This window comes from Oncorhynchus mykiss, chromosome 11 (assembly GCF_057628025.1).
Source record: "Oncorhynchus mykiss isolate SJ-2025 chromosome 11, ASM5762802v1, whole genome shotgun sequence".
Lineage (NCBI taxonomy): Eukaryota > Metazoa > Chordata > Actinopteri > Salmoniformes > Salmonidae > Oncorhynchus > Oncorhynchus mykiss.
In genome coordinates, this window is record NC_143032.1 from 33,812,929 (window position 1) to 33,837,012 (window position 24,084).

Sequence of the window (24,084 nt, forward strand, 5' to 3'; positions counted from 1 at the left end):
GAGGACTCGGACCACAAAACGGGTGAAGTAAAATGGCAAAAGAGATTTTTTCTTTCTCCAAATTTCACCTTTACTTAACCAGGTAGGCCAGTTGAGAACAAGTTCTCATTAACAACTGCGACCTGACCAAGATAAAGCAAAGCAGTGCGACACAAACAACACAGAGTTACACATGGGATACACAAAACGCACAGTCAATAACACAATAGAAAAATCTATATACAGTGTGTGCAAATGTAGTAAGATTAGGGAGGTAAGGCAATAAATAGGCCATAGTGGCGAAATAATTACAACTTAGCATTAACACTGGAGTGATAGATATGCAAAATATGAATGTGCAAGTAGAGATACTGGGGTGCAAATGAGAAAAAAAACATTATGGGGATGAGGTAGTTGTGTAGGCTATTTACAGATGGGCTGTGTACAGGTGCAATGATCGGTAAGCTGCTCTAACAGCTGATGCTTAAAGTTAGTGAGGTAGATATAAGAATTGGGTCCTCATTCAAAGGCAATGTGAATACAAAGAGAACTGAGTTCTTTTATGTGTTTTTTTTCCACTTTAGAGGACAGCTCTTTTCTCTCCAAAAAGGACTATATGTACAACAACAAAAAACACCCTAAGATCCTTTTTGTTGCCCACTGTACTTCCTCCTGGCTCACATCAATAAATGCCCTTGTGGTGGAGCCACCTGGCACAAGTCTACTGCAAAATGTAACATACCTGTGAGGTCTAACATGGCTAATTCACCTTTCCTACAGCTGGCAGGCTGCATTCTTAAAATGTGTCCTAGCAGAGGCACCTATGGATGCTATGAAAGTAATCACAAACACAGGAGATGGGGAGTCCTTTGTCTTACCTTTTTGGCTGTCAGCCAATCCTCATCGAGCAAATCACCATCAAATTCACTGTAAGAGAAGAGATAAACCATGACGTAAAGCAAGGCAATGTATCTAATTTTATAATGCTATGTATTGGTCTAGTCTCTATGCAGCTAGTCTAGACATGATTCTTCATTGGAGCCTAAATTCTCATCAGCAAGGCCAGCTAATAGGCTAAAGTGTGCGCCAATAACACAACATCTTTACGATAAGCAGATGACAATGTTCCACAATATTTACACTAGACCCGTCTCTGCAAGGCCAGATTCTAGTGACACAAATGTTGTTCTCATAGGCTGCAGTCCCTATATTGTTCCTGGGTCATGTTCAGTTGGCCCCAAACAGGAGCAAGTACTTTAAATGGAAGCTGTACCACCTCAATTTCTCTCCTACCAGGTATGCTCATAAATCTACATCACATTCAGATCATAAACTCATTACGTTGTCATATTGTTTGTCATATTGTTGTTGGGAAAATTGTTTTACAAATTACAATAGTATACTTTTGTATATACAGTATCACCCAGCTCCATTCATGAACACACTTGGTAAACTGGGAAAAATATGTATGTGGTGACATGGTGGCAAAGCCTCTGCAAAAGATTGTCTCTGACTAAAATCTCTTGGCCTATATTTTCTGCATGAGTTATGTGCTTCATAGTTAAGAGTAAGGAACTACTGTACTAATATTAGGCTTGGGCGGTACACTGTATATACCGTATACTGGAGTATTTGGAAATAGCCACAGGATGGTTTTTCAAGAGTCAATACCATTGAAACTATTTATTTGGAGGGAAAAAAATGGTATCAATGTGAATATTTATAACTACTTTTTAACCAGTTAGAGCTCTAGGGGCGCTATTTCATTTTTGGATAAAAAACGTTCCCGTTTTAAGCGCGATATTTTGTCACGAAAAGATGCTCGACTATGCATATTCTTGACAGTTTTGGAAAGAAAACACTCTGAAGTTTCAGAATCTGCAAAGATTTTGTCTGTAAGTGCCCCAGAACTCATTCTACAGGCGAAACCAAGATGATGCATCACCCAGGAATTAGCAGAATTTCTGAAGCTCTGTTTTCCATTCTCTCCTTATATGGCTGTGATTGCGCAACGAATGAGCCTACACTTTCTGTCGTTCGCCCAAGGTCTTAGCAGCATTGTGACGTATTTGTAGGCATATCATTGGAAGATTGACCATAAGAGACTACATTTTCCAAGTGTCCGCCTGGTGTCCTGCGTCGAATTCGGTGCGCAATTGCCAGCTGCTTCTACTTTACCATTTGATTCAGGGGAGAAAGCATGTGTCCAAGAACGATGTATCAATGAAGAGATATGTGAAAAACACCTTGATGATTGATTCTAAACAACGTTTGCCATGTTTTCAGTCGATATTATGGAGTTAATTTGGAAAAAAGTTTGCGTTTTGAGGACTGAATTTATGGATTTTTTTTGGTAGCCAAATGTGATGTATAAAACGGAGCTATTTCTAATACACAAGGAATCTTTTTGGAAAAACTGAGCATCTGCTATCTAACTGAGAGTATCCTCATTGAAAACATCAGAAGTTCTTCAAAGGTAAATGATTTTATTTGAAGGCTTTTATGTTTTTGTTAATGTTGCGTGCTGGATGCTAACGCTAATGCTAACGCTAAATGCTAACGCGAAATGCTAACTCTAGCTAGCTACTTTTACACAAATTATTGTTTTCCTATGGTTGAGAAGAATATTTTGAAAATCTGAGATGACAGTGTTGTTTACAAAAGGCTAAGCTTGAGAGATGGCATATTTATTTCATTTCATTTGCGATTTTCATAAATAGTTAACGTTGTGTTATGCTAATGAGCTTGCTGATAGATTTACACAATCCTGGATACAGGGGTTTTTTCATAGCTAAACGTGACGCAGAAAACGGAGCGATTTGTCCTAAACAAATAATCTTTCAGGAAAAACTGAACATTTGCTATCTGAGAGTCTCCTCATTGAAAACATCTGAAGTTCTTCAAAGGTAAATGATTTTTTTGAATGCTTTTCTGTTTTTTTGTGTAAATGTTGCCAGCTGAATGCTAATGCTAAATGCTACGTTAGCCATCAATACTGTTACACAAATGCTTGTTTTGCAATGGTTGAGAAGCATATTTTGAAAATCTGAGATGACAGTGTTGTTAACAAAAGGCTAAGCTTGAGAGCTAGCATATTTATTTCACTTCATTTGCGATTTTCATGAATAGTTAACGTTGCGTTATGGTAATGAGCTTGAGTCTGTATTCACGAACCCGGATCCGGGATGGGGAGATCAGAAAGGTTAAGTAAATACCTGCAGTCAACTTGTGCAATATGTTAGGAGATAAAGATCTCACATTTTTATTATGAAACTTAACCGGTAGTCCCAAGTCAAGTGATGTTTGTGATGTTTGTTTACAAGCACGGAACGATGAGAGACCAGAGCCTTGTGAGTCACTCACTGTTGTGCAGCCAGGTAATCTAGTTACAGTATGGAATTCACAACTACAGTTGAAGTTGGAAGTTTACATACACTTAGGTTGGAGTCATTAAAACTCGTTTTTCAACCACTCCACAAATTTCTTGTTAACAAACTATGGTTTTGGCAAGTCGGTTAGGACATCTATTTTGTGCATGACAAGTAATTTTTCCAACAATTGTTTACAGACAGATTATTTCACTGTATCACAATTCCAGTGGGTCAGAAGTTTACATACACTAAGTTGACTGTGCCTTTAAACAGCTTGGAAAATTACAGAAAATTATGTCATGGCTTTAGAAGCTTCTGTTAGGCTAATTGACATAATTTGAACCAATTTGAGGTGTACCTGTGGATGTATTTCAAGGCCTACCTTCAAACCCAGTGCCTCTTTGCTTGACATCATGGGAAAATCAAAAGAAATCAGCCAAGACCTCAGAAAAAAAAATGGAAGACCTCCACGAGTCTGGTTCATCCTTGGGAGCAATTTCCAAAAGCCTGAAGGTACCACATTCATCTGTACAAACAATAGTACGCAAGTATAAACAGCATGGGACCATGCAGCTGTCATACTGCTCAGGAAGAAGACGAGGTTCTGTCACCTAGAGATGAATGCACTTTGGTGCGAAGTGTGCAAATCAATCTCAGAACAACAGCAAAGTACCTTGAAGATGCTGGAGGAAACAGGTACAAGAGTATCTATATCCACAGTAAAACGAGTCCTATATCAACATAACCTGAAAGGCCGCCCAGCAAGGAAGAAGCCACTGCTCCAAAACTACCATAAAAAGCCAGACTACAGTTTGCAACTGCACATGGGGACAAAGATCGTACTTTTTGGAGAAATGTCCTCTGGTCTGATGAAACAAAATTACAACTGTTTGGCCATAATGACCATCGTTATGTTTGGAGGAAAAAGGGGGAGGCTTGCAAGCCGAAGAACACCATCCCAACCGTCAAGTACGGGGGTGGCAGCATCATGTTGTGGGGGTACTTTGCTGCAGGAGGGACTGGTGCACAAAATAGATGGCATCATGTGGTAGGAAAATGATGTGGATATATTGAAGCAACATCCCAAGACATCAGTCAGGAAGTTAAAGCTTGGTCGCAAATGAGTATTCCAAATGGTCAATGACCCCAAGCATCCTCCCAAAGTTGTGGCAAAATGGCTTCAGGACAACAAAGTCGAGGTATTGAAGTGGCCATCACAAAGCCCTGACCTCAATCCTATAGAAAATGTGTGGGCAATACTGAAAAAGCATGCGCAAGCAAATAGGCCAACAAACCTGACTCAGTTACACCATCTCTGTCAGGAGGAATGGGCCAAAATTCACCCAATGTATTGTGGGAAGCTTGTGGAAGGCTCCCGAAATGTTTGACTCAAGTTAATCAATTTAAAAGGCAACGCTACCAAACACTCAATAAGTTTATGTAAACTTCTGACCCACTGGGAAAGTGATGAAAGAAATAAAAGCTTAAATAAATCATTCTCTCTACTATTATTCTGACATTTCACATTCTTAAAAGAAAGTGGTGATCCTAACTGACCTAAAACAGGGAACTTTTACTAGGATTAAATGTCAGGGATTGTGAAAAACTGAGTTTAAATGTATTTGGCCAAGGTGTATGTAAACTTCCGACTTCAACTGTAAATGTTTGCCAGCTAGATACATTATAACTATTAAGTTAACTGTCTAAAATGTGCTAAATGCTTTGCAGTTGTGCATTTGGTTTGCTAATTTAGTAGCTAGTTAACTAAGTGGTTAACTCCAGCCCAAAATAAATACATAAATATCTTTCAAAAAATCTTGTTTAGTTTGGATCAAGAGTCTTTCTGTCTAAAAAATGTTTTGTGTATCCAGCAAACTGAGTAGCATTTTTTTGTTACTTGTATAACTTTTAGCTGGGATGTCTGTCATGCAAATTGTTAGCATTCTCTATGGGATTGCACATGTACTTGTTAGCATGGCTAACCTTCAAATTACAATAGCGCCCCCTTTGTTCAGTGCCAGTATTATTGAATATCCCGGAATGGCATAAAGGTTGGTATTAAAGTATGACAATCTGGATACCGCCCAAGCCTAACTAAAATAGCCTAATGTTAGAGGCCAATACTAAAACTGCCGGCAGTAAAGGGAAAAGGCGGCATGCAAAACATGGGGAATGCTTGAATCTTTATGACAGTCATGTTACACCAATCAGCAGATATACCTGTCTAAATCATCATCTTCGCCTCTCCTCCTGCGTGATCTCTCGGCACCTGGTTTATCATAATCTTCAAAGTCATCATCTGAAAACAAAGAAACAGGGTTGTTAAGTCTGTTTGCTGTCAGGGTCTTCAACACCAGTCCTTGAGGGCCACAAAGTTAGCACATCGTTGCTTTCTATTTGGCAAATTAAAACATGGGAAACCAGGTGTGAAGACTCCCTGGTCAATCAATAACATGAATTGATCAATTCGGTCCAACAATTGAGGAGATTTGATTAACCTGGCCGGGCAGGGCACCCGGGTCTTGCACCGGGTGAAAGTTGGATGCTTTTATTTTAGAAACCGGGCAAAGTCCCGGGCGAGGGCCAGGTGCCCCGTTCAAAGCCCATGTCGGCATTTAAAAAAAAACGTAATTAAGCACATGGAGTAATGAGTAGGATTCTGTGTTCACATGCGAAAGTGATTGTTTTTGACGAAAACGCGTTATCTGCCTTCCCAATGAAAACTCGTTTTAAAATGTAAACATATTTTTTCTGGAAAAGAGACATGTTTCTGGACGATGCACCATGCTGCCTTGTTGACAACATGACCGAGCAGTGCAGAATACTGTTTGATTTGAGAAGGGCGCTCCTTCCTCACCGCTTTGCCCGTTCACATCACGGGCCATAGACCATCGCCCTGCGGCTCAGCATAATCTAATCCGCCCATTGATAACCCTAGTTGTTTCAGTGCATTCCCCTGCTCAGAAGTTGCATGCATCATCCCATGGTTGCGTGCCATGTCATTGACTATGAAGTCGGGCACCAGATTGCGATTGGTCCTTTAATGCCGTGTTGAAAACAACTGGGAACTCAGAAATCTCAGACATCAGTGATCCGACATCAGTGCGTTCAAGACAACTGGGAACGAGCTCCGACTGGGAAAAATCGTTTTGAAATGTCATTCAATTTGGGAACTTTGGCCTCTTTCTAGAGCTTCAACTTTGGGACCAGAAGTTCACTGAAGTCATGATTTGACCATGATCTGATCTTGTATTTTTCTGGCTTCCCAATTGTCTGGAACACACCCAAAGACAACTGGGGACCCCCCCCCCCCCCAAAAAAAATGGGTAAAATCGTCGACATCAGTGATCTTCAGGTCGGAAAGTTGGAGATCTAGAAAGATGCCCGAGTTGGGTGACCGTTCAAAAGAGTTCCCAGTTGTCTTGAACGCACTGGAGTCAGTCAGAGATGTCTGGATCCCTGTGTTTTTGAACACTGCATACATAGCCTATAACATGTGTTGAAATCTACTGCAAAGATAGCCTGCAGAGTTCTGTCCTACTATCCAGGTCTGTACCCAAACAATTTGAACTTCTACTTTTAAAAATCCACCTCTCTAAAAACAAGTCTCTCACCGTTGCCGCCTGCTATAGACCACCCTCTGCCCCCAGCTGTGCTCTGGACACAATATGTGAACTGATTGCCCCCCATCTATCTTCAGAGCTCGTGCTGCTAGGCGACCTAAACTGGAACATGCTTAACACCCCAGCCATCCTACAATCTAAGCTTGATGCCCTCAATCTCACACAAATTATCAATGAACCTACCAGGTACCTCCCCAAAGCCTTAAACACGGGCACCCTCATAGATATCATCCTAACCAACTTGCCCTCTAAATACACCTCTGCTGTCTTCAACCAAGATCTCAGCGATCACTGCCTCATTGCCTGCATCCGTAATGGGTCAGCGGTCAAACGACCTCCACTCATCACTGTCAAACGCTCCCTGAAACACTTCAGCGAGCAGGCCTTTCTAATCGACCTGGCCGGGGTATCCTGGAAGGATATTGATCTCATCCCGTCAGTAGAGGATGCCTGGTTATTTAAAAAAAAAAATCCCTTCCTAACCATCTTAAATAAGCATGCCCCATTCAAGAAATGTAGAACCAGGAACAGATATACCCCTTGGTTCTCCCCAGACCTGACTGCCCTTAACCAACACAAAAACATCCTATGGCGTTCTGCATTAGCATCGAAAAGCCCCCGTGATATGCAGCTGTTCAGGGAAGCTAGAAACCATTATACACAGGCAGTTAGAAAAGCCAAGGCTAGCTTTTTCAAGCAGAAATTTGCTTCCTGCAACACTAACTCAAAAAAGTTCTGGGACACTGTAAAGTCCATGGAGAATAGGAACACCTCCTCCCAGCTGCCCACTGCACTGAAGATAGGAAACACTGTCAACACTGATAAATCCACTATAATTGAGAATTTCAATAAGCATTTTTCTACGGCTGGCCATGCTTTCCACCTGGCTACTCCTACCCCGGTCAACAGCACTGCACCCCCCACAGCAACTCGCCCAAGCCTTCCCCATTTCGCCTTCTCCCAAATCCAGTCAGCTGATGTTCTGAAAGAGCTGCAAAATCTGGACCCCTACAAATCAGCCGGGCTAGACAATCTGGACCCTTTCTTTCTAAAAATGATCTGCCGAAATTGTTGCCACCCCTATTACTAGCCTGTTCAACCTCTCTTTCGTGTCGTCTGAGATTCCCAAAGATTGGAAAGCATCTGCGGTCATCCTCCTCTTCAAAGGGGGGGACAGTCTTGACCCAAACTGCTACAAACCTATATCTATCCTACCCTGCCTTTCTAAGGTCTTCGAAAGCCAAGTCAACAAACAGATTACAGACCATTTCGAATCTCACCCTACCTTCTCTGCTATGCAATCTGGTTTCAGAGCTGGTCATGGGTGCACCTCAGCCACGCTCAAGGTCCTAAACGATATCTTAACCGCCATCGATAAGAAACATTACTGGCCAAGGCTTTCGACTCTGTCAATCACCACATCCTCATCGGCAGACTCAACAGCCTTGGTTTCTCAAATGATTGCCTCGCCTGGTTCACCAACTACTTCTCTGATAGAGTTCAGTGTGTCAAATCAGAGGGTCTGCTGTCCGGACCTCTGGCAGTCTCTATGGGGGTGCCACAGGGTTCAATTCTTGGACCGACTCTCTTCTCTGTATACATCAATGATGTCGCTCTTGCTGCTGGTGAGTCTCTGATCCACCTCTACGCAGACGACACCATTCTGTATAATTCTGGCCCTTCTTTGGACACTGTGTTAACAACCCTCCAGGCAAGCTTCAATGCCATACAACTCTCCTTCCGTGGCCTCCAATTGCTCTTAAATACAAGTAAAACTAAATGCATGCTCTTCAACCGATCGCTGCCTGCACCTGCCAGCCTGTCCAACATCACTACTCTGGAAGGCTCTGACTTAGAATACGTGGACAACTACAAATACCTAGGTGTCTGGTTAGACTGTAAACTCTCCTTCCAGACCCACATCAAACATCTCCAATCCAAAGTTAAATCTAGAATTGGCTTCCTATTTCGCAACAAAGCATCCTTCACTCATGCTGCCAATAATACCCTTGTAAAACTGATCATCCTAACTATCCTTGACTTTGGCGATGTTATTTACAAAATAGCCTCCAATACCCTACTCAACAAATTGGATGCAGTCTATCACAGTGCAATCCGTTTTGTCACCAAAGCCCCATATACTACCCACCATTGCGACCTGTACGCTCTCGTTGGCTGGCCCTCGCTTCATACTCGTCGCCTAACCCACTGGCTCCATGTCATCTACAAGACCCTGCTAGGTAAAGTCCCCCCTTATCTCAGCTCGCTGGTCACCATAGCATCACCCACTTGTAGCATGCGCTCCAGCAGGTATATCTCTCTGGTCACCCCCAAAACCAATTGTCAGAGCAGCTCACAGATTACTGCACCTGTACATAGCCCACCTATAATTTAGCCCAAACAACTACCTCTTTCCCTACTGTATTTATTTTATTAATTTATTTAGCTCCTTTGCACCCCATTATTTTTATTTCTACTTTGCACATTCTTCCACTGCAAATCAACCATTCCAGTGTTTTACTTGCTATATTGTATTTACTTTGCCACCATGGCCTTTTTTTGCCTTTACCTCCCTTATCTCACATCGTATATAGACTTGTTTATACTGTATTATTGACTGTATGTTTGTTTTACTCCATGTGTAACTGTGTCATTCTATGTGTCGAACTGCTTTGCTTTATCTTGGCCAGGTCGCAATTGTCAATGAGAACTTGTTCTCAACTTGCCTACCTGGTTAAATAATGGTGAAATAAAAAAATTTAATAAAAAAACATATGGCTCACATCCCCTGCATGCATCACGTCACACTCACCGACCGACAGATTTCTATAACATATGTGGTTAGCTGATTCATATGCCGCGTTCAAAACAACTGGGAGCTCGGAACTCTGTGCCTTCCGTGTATTCAAACCAACTGGAAACAAAACAACAATTAAAAAAAAAAACTTGCTCCTACTGGGAAAAATCGATTTGAACGGTCATCCCAACTCGAGAACTCGTATTTTTCGAGTTCCCAGTTGTTTTGAACGCGGCAGTAAAATACCTATCCTGGTGTAAGATCCGGCGGAGGAACGCGCCCAATGACTTTGTGTGGTTAGCAAGCTACAACATTTTACTAACCAACAATGGTTTGTTTTAATAGTTCAAAGTAAGTTACTGTAAGACACCATTTTATACCATGCCTGCTAGCTAACCAGCCAGGCAGCGGAGCCTGCGTCATACAGTTAGCTAGCTACCGTTAGCATTTATTTGAATCAGGAACAGAACATAACTTCCCTAGTTATGCATCTAGTTTTCACATGCAGACACAGTGGCAAGTTAACTTGCAATAACGTTATCAAAACACATGCATTTAGCTACTCCCATAATAACATCTGCTAAATATGTGACCATTAAAATGTGACATGGCGCAGCGAACTAGCTTTCTAGCAAATTCGCTATCTAGGCATGTTTTGACGTTAGCTGGCTAGCTTACTGTGGGCTTTACACTTGGTTATAATGGCTTCAAATATCCACATGCACTTTTGACCAACACACTCACTACACAGCATGAACTTGTATCGTGATATACAGTTACCTATAGATATGTTTCTGTGAATGATTGTGCGTTAGGCCAATGATGAGGCCTCTCTTGCAAGCCCAAAGTCTACCGAAATAATGATAGTTAACATACCTCGGGGGCTGGCCGCCATGACGCAATAATGTTCCCCGTGTAAGTGCAATTCTATATAATTGCAGAATACATTGAAATGTTTACACTTTTGTATTTAAATAAAGCTAATGCTACAGCTAACGTTGTTTACCACCATCGGCAGAGAATCAGAACATAAACATGGCGGAGGGAATGAGCGCTGATGCATTCTGGGAATGCATACATGTTTCCCTAAAACCTGATCCGAAGTCAGATTATATTACCTAAAATGTATCAAACCAATGTTGGATATTTGATAATAAACTGATCCTAAATCTGCTCTTTTGGTTAACTTCTCTCTGCAGTTCATGAGACCCAACAACAAGTATGTATGCATGATATCTAATTATATTTTTACATATTGCATGGAACCAGTGGAGTAAAGAAACGGAGTAAAAATTGTTTGGAGTACTCCTTAAGTAATTTTTTTGGGGTATCTGTACTTTACTTTACTATTTATATTTTTGACAACTTCTACTTTTACTCCACTTTTACTTCAGTTATCAAGAGAACAACTGGTCATGCATACTGCCTCTGATTTGGTGGACTCACTAAACACATGCTTTGTTTGTAAATTATGTCTGAGTGTTGGAGTGTGCCTATGGCTATCCTTAAATACATAAATAAATAAATAAACATTGTGCTTTCTGGTTTGCTTAATATAAGGAATTTGTATTTATTTTTATTTCACCTTTATTTAACCAGGTAGGCTAGTTGAGAACAAGTTCTCATTTGCAACTGAAATGATTTATAGCATTTTCTTTTACTTTTGATACTTTAGTATATTTAAAACCAGATTATAGACTTTTACAAAAGTAGTATTCTACTGGATGACCTTTACTTGAGTCATTTTCTAGGTATCTTTACTTTTGCTCAAGTAGTGCGAATTGTGTACTTTTTCAACCACTGCATAAAACTATGAAAGTATACATATTTTCTCAATAAGAGTAGGCGATAACATGAAATATACAATACATAGCCATACAATGTCAGTCATTTGTCACACATACTGGGCCAATTTATCCCGTTCTTCATAGAGACCATCCTCTGGGATTTTAACTTGGATAGGAAACGGACGATGCTTATCAGTCTCACTGGCAGCTATAGGAATTAACAGAGGGGAAATGTCACAAAAATAATTTGTGGATAATGGGCGTGTCACAATGATGTCACAGTGGATTGTGAATAAAAAGTGAACTATCCTTAACAAAGGACTCAGTCCCTTGGGAATAACTTGAGGTTATCAATCACTCTCAGATCTATTCTTTAGGCCAGAAACTGACTGGTGTAAACATGACCGATGTAAATCTTTTGTATTCTACTTGATGTTTTAAGATCAACAAATGCATATTTACATTTAGATCTAGTCATTATGCAATTCCAGAACTGGAGTTAATCTTATTAAAGTTATTCAAGTCCCTCCTTTGATTTTTTTTTTTTTTTGGTGGGGGGGGGTGGGACCAAAGCCTTTCCAGTTAACGTAACAAAGGTTTTGGCATAGCATTTTTTTTCTGGTGTCCATTCTAAAGTCTGGAGTCCATTAAGCTCTGAAGTAGGAATCCAAGCAGTTGTCTTTCAGACTCTACAGCCAGACTTTGGAGTTACTGGTAAAGTCTAACCCCCAAATTCTTCTTTGGCTGACAAACGTCAACAAAGACCCCTAGAGACACCAAAGAGAGGTGAGCAGTGAAGTGAAGCCTCATTGTATTGGCTCATTATGGGATCCTGCAGTGAGGAAGAAGCCATTTTGTAGCACCACAAGGTCAATATCTGAAAGCTAGAGCGATGGAGGGGATCAGCCATGAGATTTTTAATTTCAGAAGGTGCAAAGGGACTTTCCTGTGAGGATTGGGAGGATAAGATGTTGAGCTGGTGAATATTTTCCTGGTTTCTTATGGAGTTGTGTATTGATCAAATATACAATATTTTCCCTATTTTTCAATTACTATGTCATTTCCCTTAGCATTGCATGCCATTTATTTTGATTTTTGGATGGTAGACTTATCTTCTGACACACATTTTTGGAAACATATCTGTAAATAAAGTATTTATGCATGCAAGTACAAAAGGAAATCCTTGAGCAGTGAACAATTGAACTCTTGATGGTTGTTATCAAGGATAAGGTTGTTATACAGTAAATAAGAAAATAACTTTCAGGTTGTCCAATGAACACAGAACAACATTAGCCATCAGTAGTAACATTGACCAAATATGGTAAAGATCCTGCTGTAAAAACATGACTTGAAAAGATGAAAGATAGCCCATATTTACACATTTCAGTTAATAATACAATTATTTAACTAATAAGTACTTTCATCATGCTCCAATCATTACATGTTTTACCATGTTTTTCTTATGATGATCAACATTATTGCTATGCATATTGATATTCATAATTGGGATACCATCTTATGAAATATTAACAACTGAACAGCTGCTTTTAAGATGCTGAGAGGTTGTATATCATTATCTCTCGATCCTGATTCTTTTTTTCCCAAGAATTTGGGGGTTATTTCCAATAACAAGTTCTGAGGATAGCTGTCACATTCTATTACGGTGCCCTGAATGATTCTGTGCTCTTTTCCCAATCCAGCGGTTTTCCATAACAATGCAATTTAAAGGGTGGAAAGCCTGAGGCGACAAGAATTTATCCTCTTCAGTTAATAAGGGACAAAAGTTCTTCCCACAACAAACCTGCCCATATGCCTTGTGTAGACCCACTTGACAAAGCCACAGCCTCATCTTCTTTGTTTTTGTATGTAAGCCATTTGTATCTACAAAGAACTAATCATTGTCAAAATAATATAAACCATCCTGAGAAAGCCCAATAACATTGCAAAGAGACATGGAAATTAAACGATTCAGTGTAACAGAACATTTCTCTATTGCGTTGTGTGAGATAACACACACACATAAGCCCTTTAAAATAAAAAGCATACAGTAGGACATATCTATACCATAGACATTTAATCTCATTATAGCTCTGTGTTCTACACACCGTCTACTCTGATCCCCTGAAAAATACAATCAAAGGTCCTTCATTCTGGTCCTTGTTTCCCAGGGGCCCCCAAGTTGTGATGAATATGTGTATAAAACCACCCCTTAGACTTGTGGAAGGTGAGATCTTTTGTCCCTCAAGGGGGGGGGGGGGGGGGACGGGACTGTTCTGAAAAGACACCATGTTTATTTATTTGTATCAGTGCTTGTTTGTTTAGTATTCAAGTGATTGTGTGAAGTTATGGCACTGCAATAATGTATTTTGTTTTCAGTTGGTTTCATGAGTTTTGAGTGTCAGATGGGGGTCCAAGCACAGTGAATCTGACATTCCTTATGTGCATTTTTGGTAAATCGTGATCTTTGGTCAGCAACTACTGAGGTCTGAAAGCACTGCAGCCTAGTACTGTAGGAAGTGAGAGACTTCCAGTGAACGTAACAGATCCAAGCAAATTTTGATGTATACATTGAGTGTACAAAACATTAGGAACACCTTCTTAATATTGAGTTGCACCCCCCTTTGCCCTCAAAAACCGCATCAATTCGTCGAGGCATGGACTCTACAAGGTGTAAAAATCTTTCCACACGGATGCTGGCCCATGTTAGGTGCCTTGCACCTACTACCATACTCAGTTCAAAGGCACTTCAAAATGTTGTCCCCAGTTGCTTCAAGATGTTTACCATTGTTCCTGTAACCAAGAAAGCAAAGGACTATTGCCCTGTAGCACTCACTAATGTCATCATGAAGTGCTTTGAGAGGCTAGTTAAGGATCACCTCCACCTGACCTGGCACCCTAGACCCACTTCAATTTACAAACCGCCCCAATCGATCCACAGACGATGCAATCGCCGTTGCACTGCACACAGCCCTATCCCATCTGGACAAGAGGAATACCTATGTAAGAATGCTGTTCATTGACTACAGCTCAGCATTCAACACCATAGTACCATCCAAGCTCATCACTGAGCTCGGGGCCCTGGGTCTGAACCCCGCCCTTTGCAACTGGGTCCTGGACTACCTGACGAGCCACCCCCAAGTGGTGAAGGTAGGAAACAACACCTCCACAACGCCGATCCTCAACACAGCGGCCCCACGAGGGTGCGTGCTCAGCCCCTTCCTGTAATCCCTGTTCACCCATGACTGTGTGGATATGCACTCCTCCAACTCAATCATCAAGTTGGCAGACGACACAACGTTAGTAGGCCTGATTACCAACAATGACGAGACAGCCTACAGGGAGGAGGTGAGTGCTCTGGCGGAATGGTGCCAGGAATTAACCTCTCCCTCAACGTCAACAAAACAAAGTAGCCGATCGTGGACTTCAGGAGTCAGCAGAGGGAGCACGCCCCCATCCACATTGACGGGACCGCAGTGGAGAAGGTGAAAAGATTCAAGTTCCTCTGTGTACACATCACTGACACCCTGAAATGGTCCACCCACACAGACAGTGTGGTGAAGAAGTGGCAACAGTGCCTCTTCAACTTCAGGAGGCTGAAGAAATTCAGCTTGGCACCTAGCACCCTCACAAACGTTTACAGATGCACTATTGAGAGCATCCTGTTTGGCTGTATGGTATGGCAACTGCACCGCCCGCAACCGCAGGGCTCTCCAGAGGATGGTGTGTTCTGCCCAACGCATCACCACGGGCACACAGCCTGGCCTCCAGGACACCTACAGCACCCCATGGACATCAACCACCTGAGCCACAGTCTGTTCACCCCGCTATCATCCAGAAGGCGATGTCAGTACAGGTGTATCAAAGCTGGGACCGAGAGACTAAAAAACAGCTTTTATCTCAAGGCCATCAGACTGTTAATTAGCCATTACTAGCCAGCCTCCACCTAGTACCTCACCCTGAACTTAGTCACGGTCACTAGCCGGCTACCACCCGGTTACTCAACTCTCCACCTTAGAGGCTGCTTCCCTATATGCATAGACATGGAATCACTGGTCACTCTAATAATGTTTACATACTGTTTTACTTATTTCATATGTACAGTGCCTTGCAAAAGTACCCATCCCCCTTGGTGTTTTTCCTATTTTGTTGCATTACAACCTGTAATTTGAAGTGATTTTTATTTGGATTTAATGTAATGGACATACACAAAATAGTCCAAATTGGTGAAGTGAAATTTTAAAAAAGAACTTGTTTCAAAAAATTCTAAAAAATAAAAAAACAGAAAAGTGATGTGTGCATGTGTATTCACCCACTTTGCTATGAAGCACCTAAATAAGATCTGGTGCAACCAATTACCTTCAGAAGTCACATAATTAGTTAAATAAAGTCCATCTGTGTGCAATCTATGTGTCTGATGATCTGCCACATGATCTCAGTATATATACACCTGTTCTGAAAGGCCCCAGCGTCTGCAACGCTACTAAGCAAGGGGCACCACCAAGAAAGTGGCACCATGAAGACCAAGGAGCTCTCCAAACAGGTCAGGGACAAAGCTGTGGAGAAGTACAGATCAGGGTTGGGTTATAAAAAATATCAGAAACTTTGAACATCCCACAGAGCACCATTAAATCCATTATTAAAAAAGGGAAAGAATATGGGACCACAACAAACCTGCCAAGAGAGGGCCGCCCACCAAAACTCATGGACCAGGCAAGGAGGGCATTAATCAGAGCGGCAACAAAGAGACCAAAGATAACCCTGAAGAAGCTGCAAAGCTCCACAGCGGAGATATGAGTATCTGTCCATAGGACCACTTTAAACCGTACATTCCACAGAGCTGGACTTTATGGAAGAGTGGCCAGAAAAAGCTATTGCTTAAAGAAAAAAATAAGCAAACACGTTTGGTATTCACCAAAAGTCATGTGGGAGATTCCCCAAACATATGGAAGAAGGTACTGCTGATGCTCTGATCAGATGACGCTAAAATTGAACTTTTTGGCCATCAAGAAAAACGCTATGTCTGGCGCAAACCCAACACCTTTCATCACCCCGAGAACATCTTCCCCACAGTGAAGCATGGTGGTGGCAGCATCATGCTGTGGTTATGTTTTTCATCGGCAGGGACTGGGAAACTGGTCAGAATTGAAGGAATGATGGACTCTAAATACAGGGAAATTCTTGAGGGAAACCTGTTTCAGTCTTTCAGAGATTTGAAACTGGGACAGAGGTTCACTTTCCAGCAGGACAATGACCCTAAGCATACTCCTAAAGAAACACTTGAGTGGTTTAAGGGGAAACTTTTAAATGTCTTGGAGTGGCCTAGTCAAAGCCCAGACCTCAATCAAATTGAGAATCTGTGGTATGCCTTAAAGATTGCAGTACAGTACCCATCCAACTTGAAGGAGCTGGTGCAGTATTGCCTTGAAGAATGGGCAAAAATCCCACTGGCTAGATTTGCCAAGCTCATAGATACATGCCCCAAGAGACTTGCAGCTGTAATTGCTGCAAAGGGTGGGGGAAGGGGTGAATAGTTATGCACGCTCAAGTTTTCTGTTTTTTTTGTTGTCATATTTCTTGTTTGTTTCACAATAAAAATATGTTGTATCTTTATAGTGGTAGGCATGTTGTGTAAATCAAATGATACAAACCCCCCCAAAATATATATTTTAATTCCAGGTTGTAAGGCAACCAAATAGGAAAAATGCTAAGGGGGTGAATATGTTTGCAAGCCACTGTATATACTGTATTCTACTGTATTCTAGTCAATGCCACTCCAACATTGCTCATCTTAAATATCCTTCTTTAACCGGTCTCCTCCCCTTCATCTTCAATGATTGAAGTGGATTTAACAAGTGACATAAATAAGGGATCATAGCTTTCACCTGGATTCACCTGGTCAGTCTATGTAATGGAAAGTGCAGGTGTTCCTAATATTTTGTGCACTCAGTGTATAAACCCTGAATTGCTGATGCTATATATTGGCCAATGAGGGGCTTTGAAGACACAAGTCAGCCACACTGGTAATCTTCAGAAGGAGCAGTCCTCCATAGGAATTAATGCAATTCTACAGTTTTTAAATTAAAACCAAGGACAAAATTACATGTATTTAAGTATTTTTGTTGTTTTAGTGGCGACAGTAAGATTAGTACTATATAAAAATATCTACTTAAAGTGAAAAAAATATATATTCATTTTTATTTGTGTGTTTAGCTCACATACAATTTAAATGTTTTCATTAAGGTGTCTGTAATAGAATATGCCTGGCAAAAATGAATGTAGACATTAAAGCTGGGATATGCGAAATGTGAAACAGCACCAATGGTCGATCCAGGCGCATTGTTACAGTTTTTGTTTTGTTTTTGAAAAGGATGAGCTGATTATCCAGCAACGTAATAAAACAAAGTCGTAGTACATACTCTGCTGTTCTATCGTGCGTGCAATGATGTCAGAGGGAATAAAACAGTGTTCGTTTTTTCAAGTAATGACTTTATTGTTGTAATATTGCAAACGGACTTGGCAGTTTCAACGCAACAGATTCCAACTTTAATAAATGCATTTCTATAGCTTCCAAACTTTTTTTAAACAATGGTGGGAGAGTACCAAAATGGAGGTGCTGTCCCTTCAAAACAGCGCCCCCCATACCGTCAGTCATCTATCTAGTGTATGTATAATCACTGGATATTAGTAATTTCTGTCAATGTTTTTTATGTCTACATTTGACTGTTTCCCTATAAATGGGCCTAGAACCTGTGACTTTGAATAGATATTACTTACACATTGGGCCACACATATCACAAAACCATCACAGCATCAGGCAACTGTTAGTAGCCAAACAGCTTCTACAAACACAAAAACGAATCAATATGTCAGGGTCAGGATGTTCCGCGACACACTCTATTGGGTTTGTCAATATATGATAAGCTGTGTGTGAAAGTATGTTACAGAATTCACAACTGTTTTGAGAAAAATTGGTCTGTGCTGGCTGAATTATTGCATATAACATTTGCATTACACCTACATAAACCTAACAGTTGTGGATTCATTCTGTATAGGTGCACTACATTGACAAATCTACAAGACACTTTATTTAACAAAAGATGGGGTAAGTGCTTTGGCAGTTTTCACATTCATGCTATTTTCAAATTCCCAGACTATTGATTCATTTTCACCCCCAACACGCGGGTACCAGGATTTCCACTATGGCCTTTTGTCATTGGATGCCAGGTTCAGATTCACAATCCCATTGGCTCCCTGGCTGTCATTCTGAAATGTTGCTGATTTTTTCGCGGGTCGTGAACGCGCAACACAGACTGGAACGTAACTGCTCTGAGACTGTCTGGAGTCTGTCTGAAACTGATAAAATTGGAGAGGGAGTTAAGGCTCTAGCTATGTAAATTGATAAGAACTCATGAATTCGAAATGGGAATTTACAGTCACTCAACAATGCTAGCGATTACGACGCAATGCAAATCAATATTTAAGCTCATGCTTTGAAAGTTTTTTCAATGTTTATCACCAGACAATTCATTATGCACAGGTAAGACTACCGTCTGTAGATCGCGATATTATTTTATATAAGCCTTACTAAATGCTGTTATTCATTGCTGTTGAATTTTTTTATATATGTTATTATGATAAAGATTGGTAATTCGTTATTGTAACATAAAAGTAACCAACATTACATGCTGCTAAATTGACGTCATTGCTGTTAATTCGTTGGTATAACGCTGCGTGCGTTGTGTGATGTGAATGATGCTCTGTACAGACATACGCAATTGTTGCTTTTGGGAATATGTAGCCTATCTATCCCTCATTCTCCGTCCTGTAGCCTGCTTTGTGAATGTGCGCAGTCAACGCATCTTTGCTCTCGTGAATACCGTTATTCTTAAATAACCCTTTGAGCACCTCACGAGAGTGGCGCGCGTACCTGTTGAGCATCTTCAGAGGACGATGATAGCTTTTTTGAAAATGTTATCGGTGTGATATACCCTAATGTTACGGCAAACTAGCATATTAAACATTTGTTGTTTTTTGGATGACGAAACATTTACAACTTTAAATTAATTTAGTGTAGCTTCACTGAGCGTGTGTATATGACCACAAGAGCCGTTGTGGCACGTAGAAAAATAGTTTACACGTAGGTATATTTGTTTTCTAGTGTGTTCTTCCCCCGCAGGTATGATCTTCGGTTCAAAGAAGCCTATCAGCTGAAGTTTAAGCGTAACGTGGCATTTCAATGGAACAATTATTTGAAAGGTTGGTTCTGGTTGAAAAGTAAATAAGAGGTATGGTAAAAATGGCGTCTACCTGTTTAGGTAAGGCAGGATAGCGCCTAACCCAAAAAGTAAATGATATCTATTGCTCAAAGAGATCTTAGTCATGGATTGGAAGTTGGAACTGTGTCAAAACATGAGTAACAGTTAGGACTTTTCTTTATTCACACAGTCAAGGTATATAGGTAACAAGTTGTTACTTCAGGTAGGGAGGGCCATGTGGCCCTGAAGATGTACCAAAACGTCATAAGTCTCAGGCAGTAGGTTTATTAGTTTTTTAGTCTACTGCACCTCACAAAGGTGGTTGATTACTGGTCATTCATTGGATTTGGCATAGGACACTAAAATTACTTGCATTTTTGTTGAAGAGAAGCCATTCAAAATGGTTGTATAAGACACAAAATAAATGGTGTATCCTGAAACGTTTACATGGCAAATTTTTCCATTACACATACAATTAACTTCTAAGAAATTGTCTTTAGATACAAAGGTTCTCTATCCTTTTTTTGTTTGTTGCCTCAGTCAGAGATGAATCTTTACATGTGAAATAGACACCTTTGCTTTGTCTTGTAGTTGTATGAAGGCACTAGTCTGGTCTGACAGGGCAAGATGGCGGCTGTAGAAGTCTCAAAGCATTGTTATGTCCCATCGCCTATTGATTCTTTGGGTAGTTGATGAATGTGATGAGACAAATCTTGGACAGACTAGTATAACACACAGTGTGGTTATCCGCGTTAGATCAGAGAAATAATTCATTTATTTGGTACTGCTAAATCTAAAGTGAGCTTTCATTGCACCAAAACTGCTTTTTGTTTATGTGTTAAGTAAACAATTTTTTCTGGGCATTGTTATCCAATATTTTTCCCACATCGCCCCTGTTTTTGATATGCATATGATATGAATTATCTCAGTGTCTGGTTTTGTTTCAGCCAAAATATCCATATTATTCAGTCTCATGCCTCTCGTCGTCACAGTAGAAGGGAGTGAAAGAGTTCAGAAAATGAGCTGGGCAGCCTGTAACATTGAGATCTCACCGGCACACCCATCACAATTTTCCTCATGGCTCAAAAGGACTCATGTCATTATGGTTTGACATAACTAATGCAAGTGATAGACAAGTCTTCGATGCAGACTCTTTGACGTGCCAAATGTGCTTAATGGACACAAGATTTCATAGCCTGCATTTAATACAGTAAAAACTGTACAAAAACCCCAAATGATCAGAATGAGTTCTAATGTCTAGTTAATGATGTGCGGTGGTGGGCCACTAGAGCTCTTCTTCAGACAGGCCTAATCAGAGAGATGCTGATAGATGCAAGAGCACTTTGGGTGCTGTTCAACGGCCCTCTGGGTGCAGTCTGACAGTACATGTTATTTCCGCTCGGTGGCTCTGTGATGTTTATCTGTGACTCTTATCACTGACCGGCCTGGACAGATCACTTAATTATCACCTGTTAAAGCTTGCTTTGTGTATCTGCTGTCAGACCTTGTCCTCACTGAGCCCTCATCATACTCCTTAATGGTTTTTGAAAGGTTTTAGATTGTTTTCAATGTAGCCTAACTTGGGAAGTGTGCAGCCACGCTTAAACATGCCAGCTCCTTTGATCTTTTCAGGTGTGTCCCTAACCTGACCTGTAATGGTTGACATGTACGATATTCCAATTCCAATTAGAGAGGGGGAAAAAATAGCAAATCGTGCCCATGGTGTTATTAGTCTGTCTGCAAGCATGTTCATGGCGGTCCAGCGGAGCTGGTTTAAATTCAAAACCATACTATTTGTGTACGATGACAATGCAATAAAATAGGCCTCCTTTGGGAAATCCCTGCCATGCTCTTCAACAAACACACACACACACACACACACACACACACACATATATATTTATTCAATTATGACTCTCAAATTGTTTTCATTTTTTCCGGTTGCACTTTACTGAAAGCAGACCGGTACATTATGCAGTTATAATGCTTAAGAACATGTCAGTGGCACTTAAAACAGGCTCTGTCCTTAATCCTATATCAAGCCTGGATTATTATTTTGTTTTTCATGTTAGCAGCATATTTAGATGTTTGTTGTCTTTGTTTACAGGGGGCCCTTATGACACCTTGAGCCCCGTCGATAACCCCCCCATGTCTGTAGTGATGACACTTTTCCAGGGATGATGGTAAGATTCTTGTTGACCTGTTTTTCGCTAAAGCACATTTGAGCATGTTGCAAGGAGAGAAGAGAAATGCTAGGAATGCTGTAAAGTTTTGGGTACAGAGAGAAAGTGTTATTGCCTTGGGGGAACATGAGTTTGCTGCATGGACTAATATTAACAGAAAATGAGTAGTAGCTTGCATCGTCAAATCTGATATGACGCTGAGAAATGGCACATTGCACTCAGCACTGCAGTCCATTTTCAGCAATCTTTTCTAATAAACTCAGATTCTTGATCTCTTCATAAGATAATTTAAAAAATGTGGATCTGAAGTCAGATAACTTTTCACCGGAGGCTTTTAGCTGGGAAAAAATACTGCCGTTTCGCTCAGAATAATTTTACTACTCTGCTATTGGTTCCCTTTTGCTTGCCTCACTCTAGTGGCCGAAGTCACGATTTATGGTCTAGCATCATGGAACTTCCCAGAGAGAATGGTGGTTCATCTTTCATGTAAAGCCGTTTGATATTTTATCTGAACATGTCTTGGGGTATCTCTGTGCTCATACAATATATTACTTTAGGTTAAGTTCGGTCATTTCATCTTTGAGCAGTGCACCACACAACAGCGACACCAGCCAATGCTGCTTTCTAAATGGCTGGTTGTTCTTCCTAATCTGACCACGTAATGACGCTGCACTCTGGAAACAGGGCGTTTCCTTTGACATTGGTCTGGCATATTTTTGAATCAAGGCTCAAGGCCTTTGCTGTATTTTAAGGGGTCTCCTGGCAGTCAGCCAGAATATGGGCCCACTTTCCTCGTCCCCCATGGCTGCACAAGATCATGAGTCTTTGCACAGCTGTACTCTTTGCTGGTCTTAGCTGTTGAAATCTCAAGGCCAGCAGCCTCCATTTTATGCTAGCGAAGAGGAAAGATTTTGCGCTCCAGTGTAGCTACTGGAACAGGCTAACTGAAAATGCAGCACGTATAGGAATCAGGGCGATTTGTACTAAAATACGGTTTCCCGTCAATCTGCATTAAAAAAAAATCATATGACAATATCCGTTTGTCAAATAAAATAAAATAGTTGACTGTCCTCAGCAGAGACTGTATATTGTTTTACATTTGACCGCGATCCAACATGTCCTATGATACTTTAAAAAAAATATATATATAAAATAAATGTTTATGTAAAATAAAAACATTTCACAATATAAAAAAATATATATTGTTTTCAGTTTTCAGGTTAATTTGAACTGGTTATCTGTTGTTTTGTCCTAAAATAAAAACGTAACCTTGATAAATACAGATAGTGGGAAATATGTAGGCCTATATATGACCTAATTTCAAAAAGTACCAAGTCGTGTTATCTTTAGTGTCAAATATTATCAGATTATGCTTATATAATACATATAAAAAATACCAAATAAAATCGTAGATTTGCAAACAAATATATTATTCACTTTTTTGTGAACTTGAAGAATTGCAATCGAATTAGATTTACACAAATAAGGATACATACCACATTGTATAATATTGACTGATTATTGTAAAATATGATAGAATGACGTTACGTGACAATTTAATGTCTTGTATTTTTGTTGTTTGTTTTTGCAATTTCACGTTGTTATTTGGCTGGTTTTTAAACAAAGGTTACAAAACCATTTTGTACTGTACATGGTTTGAGGTCTACTATTGTATATTTTAGCGTTCATTTTGTGTAACCCATTGAAATATTTTTTGCAATTGTACACCCATCATTACTGCAAAACTCAAACGGTATATATGGGTATATTATGAATATTCTTTTGCAATAAAGGTACTTTCAACTAATGTTTCAATCAATTATTATACTATAATAGAATGGATGTTACATGAGGAATGAATTAACAAAAAAACTCACCCCTTGAAGTGGACATTTGTAACTAAACTTTTAAACCGATAAGACTATATGGCGTTGGCCTTCGAGTTGATTAGGTTTTGGAATAATATTTGATGTTTTATACTTGCCCATGTTATTTTTAAATTGCTTGAATTCATATTCACTTGTAATACGTTTTCTATATACTATTTGTCAAGATACTTTTGAACAATCAATGAATTATCAGGTCTTTA

The 24,084-nt window shown here is 40.3% G+C and overlaps 1 protein-coding gene across 4 annotated transcripts in view; it reads right to left on the reverse strand.

The window, feature by feature from the left end:
- Nucleotides 1–10,858, reverse strand: part of LOC110535593 (RNA-binding protein 33) — a 47,099-nt gene extending 36,241 nt beyond the window's left edge. For 2 of the 4 annotated variants that reach the window (XM_090189890.1, XM_021620683.3), the window contains exons 1-3: nucleotides 10,647–10,858; nucleotides 5,571–5,649; nucleotides 858–906 (exon numbers count right to left, since the gene is read on the reverse strand). In XM_090189890.1, the coding sequence (XP_090046016.1) occupies nucleotides 858–906; nucleotides 5,571–5,649; nucleotides 10,647–10,665 (147 nt within the window). In that variant the 5' untranslated portion in view covers nucleotides 10,666–10,858. The remainder of the gene's footprint in view (nucleotides 1–857; nucleotides 907–5,570; nucleotides 5,650–10,646) is intronic. The other 2 variants (XM_021620684.3, XM_021620682.3) reach the window with 1 other exon arrangement.
- Nucleotides 10,859–24,084: the final 13,226 nt, after the last annotated feature.